The sequence below is a fragment of the Siphateles boraxobius genome, unplaced genomic scaffold, assembly GCF_051911475.1.
Source record: "Siphateles boraxobius isolate OS27281-9 unplaced genomic scaffold, OSU_SipBor_1 16, whole genome shotgun sequence".
In the NCBI taxonomy this organism is placed as follows: Eukaryota; Metazoa; Chordata; class Actinopteri; order Cypriniformes; family Leuciscidae; genus Siphateles; species Siphateles boraxobius.
This window is the reverse complement of record NW_027508766.1, coordinates 7,419,613-7,435,842: the sequence shown is the minus strand read 5'-3', so window position 1 is coordinate 7,435,842 and position 16,230 is coordinate 7,419,613. Positions and strand designations below refer to the sequence as shown.

At 37.9% G+C, this 16,230-nt stretch overlaps 1 protein-coding gene across 4 annotated transcripts in view; it reads right to left on the bottom strand.

Moving 5' to 3' along the window:
* arid3c (AT rich interactive domain 3C (BRIGHT-like)) overlaps positions 1-15,143 on the bottom strand; it is a 103,346-nt gene extending 88,203 nt beyond the window's left edge. For 2 of the 4 annotated variants that reach the window (XM_077231368.1, XM_077231369.1), the window contains exons 1-3: positions 14,991-15,143; positions 9,482-9,615; positions 7,527-8,159 (exon numbers count right to left, since the gene is read on the bottom strand). In XM_077231368.1, the coding sequence (XP_077087483.1) occupies positions 7,527-8,159; positions 9,482-9,615; positions 14,991-15,078 (855 nt within the window). In that variant the 5' untranslated portion in view covers positions 15,079-15,143. Of the gene's footprint in view, positions 1-7,526; positions 8,162-9,481; positions 9,616-14,990 lie in introns of all 4 variants that reach the window. The other 2 variants (XM_077231370.1, XM_077231371.1) reach the window with 2 other exon arrangements.
* Positions 15,144-16,230: the final 1,087 nt, after the last annotated feature.

The following is a 16,230-nucleotide window of genomic DNA, read 5'->3' as shown; positions in this document are numbered from 1 at the left end:
TTTACACAACAGTGATTGAAAGTTTCTCAGACTTAATGAAGCTAGGTTTACTTATCAGTATTTTCCTGATCTAGAACTGATAAAAAAGAGAACAAAAACATATTATTACTAGAATATTTCACTTCAAACTACAATTCACATGGGCTACCTCTGATCACTTGACTCCAGCATACAGGAAACCACGCAGGGCACATGCACTCTAAATTGTGTGTCCAAATGATGCCATGTGTTCTACAACTGCTTGAAATCACACCTCATTCTTCAGATTAAGGGCACAAGCTAGTGTTGAAAAGCTATGGAGACCATTAATAGGTTAATGTTATGTATTACAGTGCCACGCAAAATAGAGTTTGCTCTTGCTTTGAGAAGGTGTCACTTCTTATAACCACACAATATTAGTATTCGCTGAGTTTGTTCATTGCCCTATGACTTTTGCAAGCTCCACAAGAAAGGCCAAGTTTCCTGTAATTAAAAAGTGACATCTACATTAAAAAGGCAAGTTAAACAAATCCATCTCCCTGTACAGATAAGCTTATTATTGTTATATTATGCAGTGTTTACCATTCATTAACTAGATTGTGGCGGCCCGCCAGTCTAGTCTGTCCCGCCAGTTTCATAATGAACCAAAAAAATATTGAACTTCTCTTTATAAGATAAAAGGTCTTTAACGTTGTGTTTTGCACCATTGCTTTGGCAAAGTATATTTCAAGCTAATTAAAATCAGAAGCACAATGGCTTAATCCCCATATCAAATTGTAAAACGCTACAACTTAACCAAGTCTGTTTGTTCTGCATGTTTCAAAGCAATCCGCTCACTTCACTCATGCGATCAACTCGTGATCCAGTGTTTTCCACATCTCAGAACTAGTCAACCGATATATTGCCAAGGCTGAAATATCGGCTAATATTTGCCATTTTTTAAATATCAGCATCGGTCGATACGTTTTTCTGATTGGCCAATGTGTTGGAAACGGGTCTTCTGAGATTGGCAGCACCTGAGCACACAGCACTCCCATTACCCATCTTTATTAGTTATGGTCTCAGTTTAACGGTTTTGTCTAATACGTAACTAGATAGAAGAACTGTTAAAAAAGTATTATAGCATAAGCTTTTTTATTATTAGTAACAGAAAGGCAAACACTATTATACTTTCTCATTTACCGTCAGCAGTCAGCAAATATATACACGGTCACATTCGTGTGAAGTGAATGCGGACAAGAAGTTGCCATCTGAAGTGTTTAATTAAGAGATTTATATTTTTTATTAATTTTTGAATGATTTATTTCTTATTTATTAAATATTAATTCAAATTTATATAAAGTGTGTGTATATACAGTAATTATATAAAGTGTGTGTGTGTGTGTGTATATATATATATATATGTATATATATATATATCGCATTGGCCATCAAAAAAACATTGTTGTTCGACCACCACTCACCGAACGGCTCAGTTTACAGTGAATTAATGCATTGAACTCCATCTCTATATGTGCTGTGAGTTTAGCATGGAATTGGGAATGCAACAGACACCAGTTATGCTTTATTTTCACATTCACATCATTTCTAACAGTTTAATGGGCAAATGGTTACAGCATTTCACTAACTTTGTCCGCCTAAAGCAGTGTTACTCATTGCGCAGCTCGCGAGCCGCATGCGGCTCGCCAAGCTTTCATTTGTGGCTCTCATGGCGGTAAATAATACAGTGATATGATCAAGCAGTCACTACAGATATTTTATAAAAACATTTATAAAGAAGTAGGACTATAACATAACCCATTAAAAACTCAAAGTGTCAGCTCTATTTTCAAATAATTTTGATCGGATTGAAAGGGGTGGTTTATCGAGAGAACATGTTCACTTGATCGATTGAAAACCGAAACTGAAAGGACGCCGTCCGTCGCGCTGAACGCGCTGTTCTTCTGATGAATAAAGTGTTGTATAAGCAGTGTCACGTCGTTCTATAATTCTCCTTTCACTCAGTATCTGTGAAGTGAAGCAGGACAACGGCTCACCAGTCCTTGGTTCAGATTCTCATCCACAGACGACTGATTTTGGGCATTTTTACTGCGTGATCAATACAAACAGCACGGCATAACGGTTCATCATAGTCTCCAAATTATGACCAGAATTTGATATTAAGTCTGCTGTTTAAAACAAATAAAGAACCAATGTAGGAAAATGGTTATTACGCGACAACAGCGGGAAACTTTGTATATTTGTGCAGTGTGCGAATGTCAAAAAACCTATTCCCAATTTGAATCTTTTGACTTATAAACGTGCACATCACCCCGATCATGCATCATATCACGATGTTAAGCATTCATGTAAACTACAATACATTCAGATTAATCAATCACAATGAATTCAGACCGATTGAAACAAAAGTTATGCATGTAAACATATCTTGTCTAAGAAGTTGCCAGTTATGGCGGTATTTCCAGCTCTTAACGCCGCATGTGCTCTTGGATGATTAGATACATGAGGGGTTAATGTAGAAAATAAAAACTTAATGTCATTTTTGGATGAATCTATTCTGGAAATCCTGCTTTTTTTGTCATTAAGGGAAATCATCTTGTCTCAGTTACAAATTTGACTGATAAATCATTAAAAAAAAAATATTTATTGCATTGCATATTGAATGTTCAGGGGTGACATATTAATAAACAGACATGGTATTTATGACTGGATGTAACTTTTTATACTTTCCTGTAAAAATGGCTCTCCTACTGACTTTGTCCTATCAGTGCGGCTCTCATGAAAAAAATAGTGAAGACCACTCCCCTAAAGGGACTGAGGTACACCTACCAGTCTCACAAAATCCTGTGAGAAACACTGTAACGGCCAATTTTCAATACAAAATTATATACAAATAACAATAAAACATACTAATTATAAAATTAATAGTTTTGTAAGTGAATTTAAATGACTGTGGGCGCTGGAGGAGCTGACCAGCAGAGGAAGAGTGCTCGCCGATGAGAAAGCGGCTTGCTGTGGGCAATAATTATAAAAATTATAATTATAAAAACATTATAAAAACATTAATCTATAAGTCCTTAATTATATTTCCATTTACATAGGGTAAATATTACATAGGGTAATCTAAATGTAAAAATAAAAGAAAACATATACACAATTCATATGTCTAAATGATACCATGTGGTCTAAAATGGCTTGGGTTGAGTAAATGAATCTATATCAGAGCTAAAAATTCTATATTTAAACCGGTATACTAATATATTGTGTATTTCTACTGAATACAATAGGTTATACCAATGAAAATATAACTTTTCTTAATGATAAAAAAAAGCATTAAATTAAAACCGAAACATTTGCATATTTATTGGCCTCTTGCTCAAGATATACTCAAAAAGATGCATACATACATTCACTAACAGGGTTTGATGACTGAGACAGTGGCAAACACAGGATTAAAGTGGAACGCTCTCACTTTGACGTGACACTGTTTTTGTTATTATAGTCAGTGAGCAAGATAATATAGCTCTAGCTGTGGGCCTGTGACCAGTTCTGAATGGTTCATGTTCAGAGCAGGCTTATCAGCTCTTCTCAATTCTGGCAGCTGATGACATGTCAACAGAGATTTTATAACAACCTACCAATTGGACACAGCTAAAGGAGGCTCTTATTTATAAGGCGATCTAAAACTGAAATGACTGGAATTCTATTAAATATTTCCACTGACAGCACACGTCCAAAATGAATCTGCCACAGCTGTCCACTAACGATAGTGCTGCTAGGAAAAATCACAACCTCTGTGCCATATGGAGAATTAGCTCTGTGCATGTGTTTTAGCTTGAGACTTCATGCTGGGGCCCTTAATGACTCTCAGGACCCCAAAACATATGAGCAAAGCAGAGCAATCAAACAGAAGGGGATACCGTAGGGGTGGAGCAGGCCTGTAAAGTCAAGGAATGTCTTGTGTTGACACCGGAGTTACTGTGTGTGTGTGTGTGTGTGTGTGTGTGTGTGTGTGTGTGTGTGTGTGTGTGTGTGTGTGTGTGTGTGTGTGTGTGTGTGTGTGTGTGTGTGTGTGTGTGTGTGTGTGTGTGTGTGTGGATTTCAAAGAAGGCTCCAAACATTTTTATGAAGGTATTAATGGGCTTGAATTGAAGTGTGTTACTTGAGAAGACTTTAGGACTGGCCATTTAAATATATCAGAAGACTATCTGCAGAGGCTCATGGGTAAAGGCTGTTTTAGGCGCATGTAGCCTCTGTCTCTCACTTCCACAGGTTTTTTTTTTTCCTCTTTACAAAAGTATCCAGCAAAACAAAGAGGTGCATATCTTAATCTTTAAAACCCTGCCCACTGACAAAGTTTGTTTAACCACAAAGACTACTTCGCCTTCCTGGTTGAGGGAGGGAGTGGGGGGGGCGGGGGGGGAGTATGGGGGGGGGTGTACGTTGTCTTCCTCTCAATGATTTCACAATTGCCTCATTTCCTATTTTCTCCAAGAGATGTTTTGCTTAATCGTGAGTGTTTGAGTAAATTAGGTCACAGCTGGCTGCCTCGATACTCAATAATCTGCAATTATAAAATGCAAACAGATTATTTTGAATTTACACAGGTTTCAAACCATTACTTCTAGAGACTGAAACAGTTGATATGTCTCTTCTGAGCCTTAGAACAAACGTTTAAAGAGTGCTAATATCCTCTGAGGCAAAAAGAAATATTTATATAAAACAAAAGTTTAGAGAGTGATAATATCCTCTGAGGCAAAAAAAAAAATGTATATAAAAAAATTCCATTACACTAATTTAACTAAAGCGGACTAAAGAAGGAAAGAGAAACCTCCTTTTCCACAACCTTATAGTGAAACCAAACACCACTGCCAGGTTTCCTCCACCCTGTTCAGCCCTGCCCAGCCCCCTCTATGGTCCTGTAAAATCCTTGTTATGGGAAAAAGCCATTATGTGAGTTTTTTTCATGTTTGCAAAACATGGCAAAGAGAGACGGGGGTAGGGTTAGGGGGGGATCAAACATACGCCCCGAAACCAAAGTGGAGGTCGGACTGAGTAATCAAAAGAGTGATATTTGCTGAGGGGAAAAGGACACTCTGTACCTTTAGTGAGCATTTGATATGTGCTTCAAATAGGTTCAGATATAGAGCCTGCTGATAAAGCATATTTACTCTAAAGTGGAGCCAGTTTGATAAAACAGACACTATCGTTCGGAAGTCTGATGTCAGTGTGGTTTTTCAAAGAAATTAATACTTTTATTCAGCGAGGATCCATTCAATTAAAAAGAAAAATGTGTTAAAAAAATCAGTTTCAGAAAACACAGTGCTACAGAAAGTAATAACTTTTGTGCAAAGCAAAGAAAACTTGTGCATTTCAATGCATGTGCATGCATTTAACAAACACTAAATAAATAAAAGTAAAAGCAATAAATATTTAAGTGTACAACAGAATATGATTCTCTTTGTGGACACACACACAAATGTTTGTCTGGCTAGACTGTGATGAAGTATGCAGTTTGTTCCTATTTCGTAATGGCTTGGCTTCGAGCCGACCCACACGCAGCCTGAGAGGGATATCCCAGCATTATTGGGAGGGAGCCAGATTGGAATGCCACCAGGTCTAGTTTCCTGCATTCCTGCCAAAACTCTACGCAACTACTTGCTTTTTTTCTTCTCTCCCCTCACTGTTTTCTGACAATAAACGGCCATATGGCAATCGGTCTAACTTGGTCTCTTCCGATCCTTCCCTGTCTGGCTCTCTTTCCTATCTATTCTGTTTTCCTTTGTTGAAGGACTCATTTTCAATATCAGTGCAAATAGAATTGCTACACACATCCATCTTACGCTTAACTGATAGAGAAATTAATTTATGACAAAGTGCAAACAATGTTACCCATTTAGCTTTTTTAAGACCTTATATTTAGTTTTCATAATTGAGTTATTTAGATCTTTGGGTTTATTTTTAATTAAGAAATATTGTACAGAACAATTTGAGCTAACTTTGAAAGTTCTTTCAAAGCTAAGCAAGATCTATATTTAGCGTTTTAATTACTTTCGTAAATACAGACACCAGGAATTTGGTGACACAAGTTTAATGCTTCAGTCTATTTTTACACTCCTCAAAATAGCCATTCTTATTTCAAGAAGGCCTTTATAGCATTTAGACATTTTTGAAAGTGTTGAAAACAGGCAGTACACTGGCTCCAGTCAGTCTGCCAAATGCCATCAGCATCCTTTCATTGTTTCTGCATTTCACTTGATTTGTCCAAATAGCCATTACAAAATGCATGTCCTAGACTTCTGCAAAACAACATTAATTGTTATGTAACACTGTCCTCGGTAGATTTTTTTTTAAAGAAAAGATTGTGGTTGGTTGGTATTAATCTTAAATGAACAAAATAAATTAATATAATATAAATTAAAACCAATCTATCTATTTACATTATAATGACAACTGCAGTTTAAATTTCTTCTGTTGAATTTGTTTGAGATAATTTTGATGCAGAATTTTCCTCAGTTTCCTCAATGTCAATCAAAGCAGATGTCTTTATTCAAACTGCATTGTATCCCTTACGTTAAACCAGTGCTTACACTAATGCAGCCGCTAATGTGCATGTCTCATTTGGCCAGGTCTCTGAATGATCTATCATAAATAAGGAATGACAAGTCCATCCAGGCTCGTTCCGTATAGATCTGTGTTTGCTTAAGAGCCTCACTCTCAGTGTATCACTCTAAATTATCCCCTGAGAATACAGTGGAACTAATCTGCTGCAGCATAATTCAGAAACAATTCCACTCGCACATAATCCTGAATTTACAGTTGTTCTAGCTGACTTTGAATAACTAAAACATCCAGTTGCAATACAAAAATCTATTTTAAAACAATCAAAACCAATTGAAGCTACACTAATATTTTGTACTCATACACATCAAAAATTCAATATAAAGACTCTAATAACAACACATTTGTTCTTTATGTACTCGGCAACAACACCTTTAGACCTAAATTATGAAATGGTGATTATTTAAATATTTTAAGCAAGCATTTAAGCAATTCATCTTTCTAAATCCAAAGTAGTCCAAAAAGTGTAATGTACTAAACCTATTACTGCAGTAAGTTTGATTTTACTTAAAAATGTAATGCAGTGATTAAACTTCATAAGTGGGAAAAATGTACAGTGAAGGCTGTTTGTCTATGGTATATGATAAAACGAGACTAAAGCAGCAATTAAACCTGATATTCTCAATATATAAAGTCAATGCATGAATCAAGAGTCTGGACTGTATAGTTTACATTAAGATCAAGCATTAAAACTCTAGCAATGCCATGTCGTTTCCTCTGGAAAATTCAGTTTTTTGTTTATGATGATGACTAACTGTTTAGTTATGAAAGATACTGGGACTTTAGCAAATAGTTTCACACAGGACTGAACCCAATCTCACTTCATGCTTTTAAACTTTCCACATTAGTAATCAACACACAGTTCAACAGAGTGCACATTCAATGGTTATTAAAGTGCATTTCTAGAATCTCACTCATGGACATACCTGTTTGAACTGTTCCTCATAAGTCCATTCGTGGTGCTGCGATTGTGCTTGTGGTGCCAAACCACTCGGTGATTCAGCCGGTCCTGGACCTGGATAGGGAGGCTGGATTCTGGATAGATGTATCGGGCTTCTTTTTGGAGACTGCCCGGCACCGGGATAAACAGCATTATGCGGTGGGTAGTGAGCTAGGGGTCCTTCCAAATCTTCATCCCCGCCACCCTCGTTCATACTGTCATCTTCATCCAAGTCGCGCTCTTCATCATCCATGTCGCGGTCCAAGTCTAGGTCAGCATCATCATCATCATCGATGTCGGAGTCGGCTGTGCGCTCATTTGGGTGGCCAGAGCTCGAGTTCGGAGCTCCCGCAGCGAACGCTCCCCTGACAGCTGCTTGATAGTGGCGGAAAGCCAGAGCTTGTTGATGAATCTGCGACTCCACCATAGACCTGATGTCTTTCTCTTTTTCGGCTTGGCGGATCTTCTCCTCCAGGGCGAGTCGAGCCGCCTGCTGTCGCTGCAGGTTCTCCATGACCGCCTCTAGCTTCATCCCGCCGCCGCCGCCGCTCGACTGACTGTGGGCGCTGGAGGAGCTGACCAGCAGAGGAAGAGTGCTCGCCGACGAGAAAGCGGCTTGCTGTGGGCAATACAATGCAAATGTTAAAATTTAGCTGAAAGCGTGGTGGGGTTTATTTATGGGTGTTTAGTGGAGTCAGACCACCATTAATTAAGACTTGAGCAAAAAGATGGCAAAATATTTTGTTGGGGGTGGGGGAGGGGAAGTAAAGTAGGCTACATATTTTTCATACAAGTTGGCGTTTAAGTATAAAAGTAACATTTTAAGTTAGTTGGAGCACGTATTTTCACCTATCATCAAAAAAGACGGTAACGAACAGAAGGTAAACAACAAAGTAGGCTAGTTCACACACTGTCAATCAGTTTCAGGCGGTAGGCTAAAATGTAGAAACATTATGTAGCCTATAATTTTATTGTAGTTTTTCATATCAGAACTATAGTTACAAAAACTATAATCTACAAAAACAAGTTTTTACTTTAATCACCTAAAGTATTTTAGGTTGTTTAGCTAGTGATAAACTAGTGGCACCAAATTACAATGTGCCCAGCTAGATTGATCACGAAAATTACATTTACCTTTTATAGTTTTAGCAGACGTTCTTTAAAATGTATATGTAGAAAATATGTCAAAATGTATTTAAAAGTAGTTCGAAACTTTAGTTGAAAGTCATTTGCATAGGCCACTTGAAATAGTTATTTTACTGAACAGCTGTCTACTTGTAGGCTAGGCTAAAACAGCAAAACACTAACTTAGGCATATTTTTTTCATATAAAAACATACATGACTGATGCACATTGTAAAAAATCTTCTCATCAATGTCCTAATTTTGTTTACATCCATTTAACTTGTCCCCGTAATTTGTTATTTTTACTAGTTTTCCTTCATTAGCAATTAAAGTGGGCTAGTTGAAAAACTGAACTCATCACTGCAGATAACTTAATTTAATGCAGCAATTCAACTTTACATTTTTATGCTCAGATGACATTGCCCATCAAATCAGTGCAGTAGTTCAGGATAAAATAACTTTGCATGTACTGGGTTAGGCAAGAATCGTGGTTTCATATGGAAATTATTACACTAACAAGATCAACTACATAAACCTGACGATCAGCATCAATGAAGCAATGTCACATTTCTGATGCGATGTGCAAAAAAACACCACGAACTAGCCATTTCAATGACAGAAATATGAAAATGTATGTATAGCATGCGCTATTAATTGTACAGAAGCTGTAGGTCGAAGGGCTGTGTAATGTAACAGAACATGCGGTAATCTATAAACAGTTTATAAGTGCACTAAAGATTGAAATACAATATTTAAATTAATGTACCGAGTAAACAACTAGCTATATTCTACCCGAAGAGCAAAAGCGCGTGCTTACCAGTGCAGATTTAGTTGCTATGCTTGTGTTGTCAACCATGCTTCTCCCGTCAAATGCGACGAATTTGCTCAAAAGTGATCTTTTCCCCCCAAACAAAGTCAGAAGTGGTTGTATCTCCGTCTCAACATCTAGATCTGTGTCATGAAAGCAAAGAAATAGCTCTTTAGAAAAGCGGTTTCGCGACGCGCTCGCGGTCTCTGAGCGATTTGGCAACAAGTGGCTGTAACTGTAGCGAGAATGACCTCTGAGGACTAGAGATCAGATCAGTCCCTCTGCCTCCATCTGCTCTCTACACGTCAATAGACATGGATATAAGGCAATCAGGGCAGGGTCTGCACTCAGCCAACAGAAATACAGCTGAGCAGCTTCCTGCGAGCGCTTCTCTTCAAATACTATACTTTCAACTTCATTTGAAACTAATTGAACGCTTTAACAGTTTATATTTAACACGAATGCTCTGACTTCGAGAGCTGAAAGTGTAGAATAAGTAGAAAGAGCTATTCAAAGGTCGAAGATGGTGTTTAGCTTTAAAACGCAAATGATGAAGTATAGCAATAATTATAGTATGATCTCACTCACAAGATGTTCTTCAAAACATATGCGCGCATACATTTTTACATACTATTTATGTTTCTGAACAAGAGTAGCGAAAGACTGATGGAAATTGGTCAAATACCTAACGTTTGTTGAAAATGTTTATTTGTATGATATATAGGCTAGCTGCCTATATTAAACGTATTTTACACACACACACATGTGCTACATAAGGCAATGAAATAAGAGGTCGCTGAAAATACTAAATTCTCAGATTTGATTTTAAATGCAACTGCTTTATCATTAATGTAAAATGCAACCAATGTTCGTTAAATATACAGAATAAAAGTCAATCGGTTGCATTACGCCAGCATCTAGACAGACTTAAGTGCTGATAAATATCGAGTGTAAGTCTTCTGTAAATACACCCTTCTGACTGCAGAACATATAATTGCCATTCGCCCTGCAATTATCCAAGATTTGTAATTATATGAACCGATAAACAGACTTACAATTGAATTCCATATAATTTCAGAAAAGTAGGCCTACATTAGTCATTACCACAGTTTTTAGGGTTTTAAATAATTTTGTGGTAATGAAACCAAAGCCTTTGCCGCATCCTCTGAATCATGGCTGTAAGATAGATAGATAGATAGATAGAGAGAGAGAGAGAGAGAGAGAGAGAGAGAGAGAGAGAGAGAGAGAGAGAGAGAGAGAGAGAGAGAGAGAGAGAGAGAGAGAGAGAGAGAGAGAGACAATGTTTGACTGTCATACATTTGATGTCTGAATAAGTCCAGATAGCACTGAACAGCAGGTAATTTCTCCCATGACCCCACTGCTCTCTGATTATGATGAAATATCCCATTATCTTTTGACCCCAATAACTCCTGCAAGAATCCTGTGTTGCTTTATGCCCTCGAACTGTTGAGCAAAATTGATAATCATTCCACGGTTACAATCCATTCAAGTTAATGCAAGGCTAAGGTCTTGAACTGACACTGATTAGGCTAGAATGATGGTTAATATGTTTGACATAGTGAACTGTGCTCAGAGAAATTTCTCAATGACAGGATTGAAATCACACACTTTACACAATCAATAAATTATAATGTATGCACATCTTAGAACAAAAGTAAGACTTTTCTATTATAACTAATAAAAAGAAGATACAGTATTTGGGACACATGCCAAAGATCTAATGCAATTAACTTGAATTAATTTTATCTAATGCAAAACCTAGACTATCAAACTAAGATTACCTTTTTCAAGGTTATGTAAACATAAGATCTGATCCAACAATATGAGATAAACTTCTAAGTGGATTAAAATTCATAAAATGAACATAAATGTTGCCTGTTAATGGTGTGAAAAAAAGTGTTAAACATCGCCACCTGCTGTTCATGATCGGTAAATACATCAAAACAATACTATAATTTAAGAGCCACCATTACTGAGCTATATGTTCCTTATACTTTAGTAAGAAATGAATGCCAAATATTAAAACAGGATAAATGTAGTGTTCCACAATGCTAACACTATTTATTATCATGACATTTTTCATGATCCAATTTCGGCTATAAAATGACTTGCATAAAACTTGCTGTCAGATTATTTTTCATGGCACTCACATCCTCAGAAACACTTAGCTAATGAAAACATGAAAGTGTTTGTGCATTGCATCAGTACTAAGATAGCAATAGAGTGAATTCAATAACACTAATACATTGGCTGGCTTAACAGATAAAGCACAATGGTGTGATTGAGAGGAAGAAATAGCAGCAATAACAAAATTACATCAGTGTAGCTGAATCACTTAGCTGAATCACAGATAATTCATCATGTCATGACGAAAAAATCATGTCTATATTCAGAATTTAAGTCATGAAGTGCGTTATGCAAAGTAATAATTTTCATGCATTTTGTCTTCGGCTCAAAATATGTCAAAAACTATAAAGCAAGGTCAGAAATTCTCAAAAGACGTAGGCCTATAGAACACAGGTACATCACATTTTTATCAGAACAAATTCTACCCTATCCGACCTCGGTCTGACTTTAGTGAAAATCTAATTTGTTAAAAAATCAAGCAGAAATGTTAAGTACATTTCAGAAGAATGTATTTTTTCTTTTTCTTTCTTTTTTTTAAGAATACTGATCAAATTAGTGTAAAGAACCAACGAAAAAGAGAAAAATAGAAACATTCTATGCGTTGGAAAGTAGATGGCAGGGAGCATAGGCGGAGGTGAACCAGCTCCAGGGTAAGGCTGTGCGATTCCTCCTTAAAAACACATCTAAATAGAAAGTCATGAAATATTTACGCTTCATCTATCAACAACCTACACACCCCAGGATAAACGCTCTTATTATTAAAGTGATTACGTTCACAAACCAGTATAATTGGAACGGGCAGCCATTGCCTTACCCAATGCAAAACATAAGTTTTCTTCAAATTGGATTATCGCCAAACATGCTTATAAAATGGTTAGTTCCAGTCCTTGATTCTGATTGGTCATGCGTTCAAGTCTTCTCGTAAAGATCGTATTTACGAGTTGAGCGCACATGAACACCACAATGTCGTAAATACGAGTGGGAAGCTCGTAGGGAGTTTTGAGAAAACGTTGACTTAGCCTGAAAATTTGAAGAAGCACAACTTACAGGTCCCACCCACTTGCTCTCTGCTGCGCTACAGCCCTCCCTCCACAGCTCCTCCCCCACAGTGCAGCCTGCCGTGAACGCGCAGGCTAGTAACCAGGACCACGAGATGGTCCTCACTGCACCACATGAAATCCACGGGGAGGAGTCGGATCCAGATCCAACTCCTCCCACCTTACATTTACCTAAACCAGGGGTAGGCAAGTTCGGTCCTAGAGAGCCGCTGTCCTGCAGAATTTAGTTCCAACTCTAATCAAACACACCTGAACAAGCTAATCAAAATCTTCAGGATTACTAAGGCTATAGGCAGGTGAGGCTTTTCTCAGTGTTGGAGCCAAACTCTGCAAGACAGCGGCTCTCTAGGACCGAACTTGCTTACCCCTGACCTAAACCTACCCATCTCCGCCCCCTGATCCCTTAACCCACCCCTAATCCTACCCATCTCCACCCCTTGGATCTTGATCCGACTCCTCCCCATGGATCTCATGAACTGCATTGAGGTGCTACTGAGGAACACAGATGACGGCGGATTATAAACAGTTATGGAACATTCACTAATAGGGACGAAACATCAACAATATGCTTTACATTGACTATGGCCTGCCCATACTTTGACTACAAACTTGGTCCTCAAATCATTATGTATTTTGCAATACATGTAACTTTATAAGGTTGCACTCTTTCTATAAGTTATAAATAGCTAGTAAGATAACGTTAATATAACGGTAACTAAGGTTACAGTATGTAAGTAATTATTCCAGTGATATGTAATGCTAGATAAGGTTTGCTAGTACATTATTTCAGCAACATGACAAGCCAGGGAATTAGCAGGTTTCAATTGTTGCTTACCATAGTACGTGACATTTTATCCACATGTTATGCTGCTAGAGTTTTGACACCGAGTCAATGGGCTCTGTCTATTTCTTTCTTTTTCGTTTATTTATCGTCATCGGTCGTTTTCCTTTTACTTCCGTGTTTTATGAGCAGGTACCACTCGAGAAATTGGCAGTTTAGGTTGTTTCTCCACCATTAGCACAGCTGCAGCACACCAGCAATCTTGAGTTTGAACGATGGTACGCGCTCGCGCTGTGCAAGAGATGGGTGATCAGCGCGTACACGAGCGTGATTGACACTCCTCCTGGCTCTGATTGGTTGTTTATGACCGGGAGCAGTGTATTGCTGCAAATGGCAATAGGACCACTGGGAGGAGCCAGAGGAGCTTGATTTTCTCACAGATTAGCTGTCTCATATTCTACTGTCAGGACATAATGACAGTTTTAACAAATATTTGTTGACAAAAGTTACCTACCGCAGCTTTAAGCCCCGATCTTTACGAGTTAGGGGCGTGTCACTGAGAAACATGGCGGAATACCACAATACCTAAAGGTATAGCAGTGATATTGCTAGACCTTTCTATTTAGAGCGAAGTAAGCTAATTGCATGCACAGAATATGGCATTATAATATAACAATGTAATATGTAACGATAAAGTTTGCAGTGGCTTCATAAATAAAAACATAAAAAAACAAAGCACGCCTGATGCACATTTCTTTGTTCTTCATTTTCTAGAACTAGAGTTTAAGAAACTTGCTCTATTTTGTGTAATTAAGAGAAAGTACAGCGCCATCTTACTCCGACGAAAGTGACTTGAACGTACATGCCGTCATAAACACGACTTTCCATCTCGTAAGTAGCCGACGAACTTCCCAGGAGGACTTGAACGCACCATATGACCGCTTCACCCAACGTATCACTACACAACACCCTTTGCAACCACTTATGCCGCGTTCCAGGCAACCTGTAACCCGTTCCAACCTTATAACTGTGAAAGTGCACTGGAACGGCAGTCAAACCCGTGATTTCCCACCCGTGAACTCGTACTAGATCGATGCACTCCCAGTTACAAGTTCTGACGTCACATAGCTCGCGAAACCATACAAAACAATTGCAGCCCCTACGGATGCAGTGTTTCTGCAGGCGGTACACGGTGAGAATATACTTTTAGGACAATATAACGTTGCAATCAAATTAATGATAATATAATAATAATGATAACAATACACACATGATTATGTATTACAATGTTATGTGTCTGAAACAATAAGTATGTATATTGCGCTCAGGTAGTTTGGCGTGACTGGCCTGGAACGCTGCAAAGTCGTGTGTCGTGGTTTGAAGTCGTGATTTACGTGCTCAAAAACCTGCCTGGAACGCAGCATTAAATTGGGCTTAAGATAGGACTTGTAAACATATATTCTCATTGGTATTGTTCATTGAATCCAGAGTAGACAGAGTGTGAGAGATCGAGTAACGTTAGCGAGTGTACCTGCATTTATAGTAGTTATAGCATTTTTCTTCAGCTCAGTCCTGTATTCGTAATAAACAATTCGCTTAAATGTCCCCGGCGAAATCATGTCCTTTTAACAGTTAAGCGGTTTTCCCGAGCCCTGACATTTGTTAGTTGCGTCTTGCTTCTTAGTGTCCACAAGTTTCAGTCCTTTTAATATAAAAGTCTTCTCTACTGACTGACTCACTCATAAAGACAGTCTTTGCCGGCCGCCATCTAGCGTCGAAATAATGTAACTTCTGTTGCTGTTCACGGTCAGGGACTATTTGTTTCAGCGGAAGGAGGGCTTTTAGTGATTTTATTTTACATCATGAAAGTTGCATTGATACATATTCTTGGCTTACATATTTGTATAGTGTGGTACCCTTTCAATAAAATAAATAAGATACTCGAGGTAGGCTATCGTGAAAAAAGTCACGGCTGATAATAAAAAATAAAAGCGCTCTCTTATAATCACTGCTGTCACCTTAATTCATCACAAACTCACAAAGTTCTGCTAATCGATTAAGCTGACAATAAAATGAATATCTTATTTAGCCTACATAATGTCTACACTTTTTTGTTACAAGTTAAACTATAACGAGAGGATTTGAGTGTGCAGATCTCAGCATTGGACAAAAACTCTGGCATTTTGAGTGGTGAGGGGATTCTAACTTAAACACATTTGATTGGGCACTATGTTTAAGAAATCATCAGATATGTTTGTCAGATATTGGCTACATTTCTCAACGCTGCAAAAATATTTTGTAAATAGAAAAACCTATTTATATTAGTTTCGACGCACACAAGTGCAGAATTCAGTCAGAATTTAGAGTTTAGCTGAACAAAATACCGATGTTTCAGCAATTACTAATCTTAATTCCTCTGATTGGCCATTGCATCTCAACATATCGTGTGTGATTGGTTCACTTTTGACCCGTGGCCAGGGGAAGGCCTTCCCCAGGCTTACACACCATAGACATAATAAATACACACGCTCCGCCTATGGCAGGGAGAAATAAGCATAGACACATAGACAATAAAAGAAATAAGCATAGGGAAATAAGCAATGGACCACTTGCACTGAGCTTCGTGACGCATTTCCGTTTAAAAATTGCACTTATTTCCGGTTATGTTTACTTTCAATGTAGGCTACTCATAGATATATACAGTGTTGGGAAATTTCACTTTCTACATGAACTAGTTCAAAGTTCATTTCACAATTTTTTAAAGGAGCTGT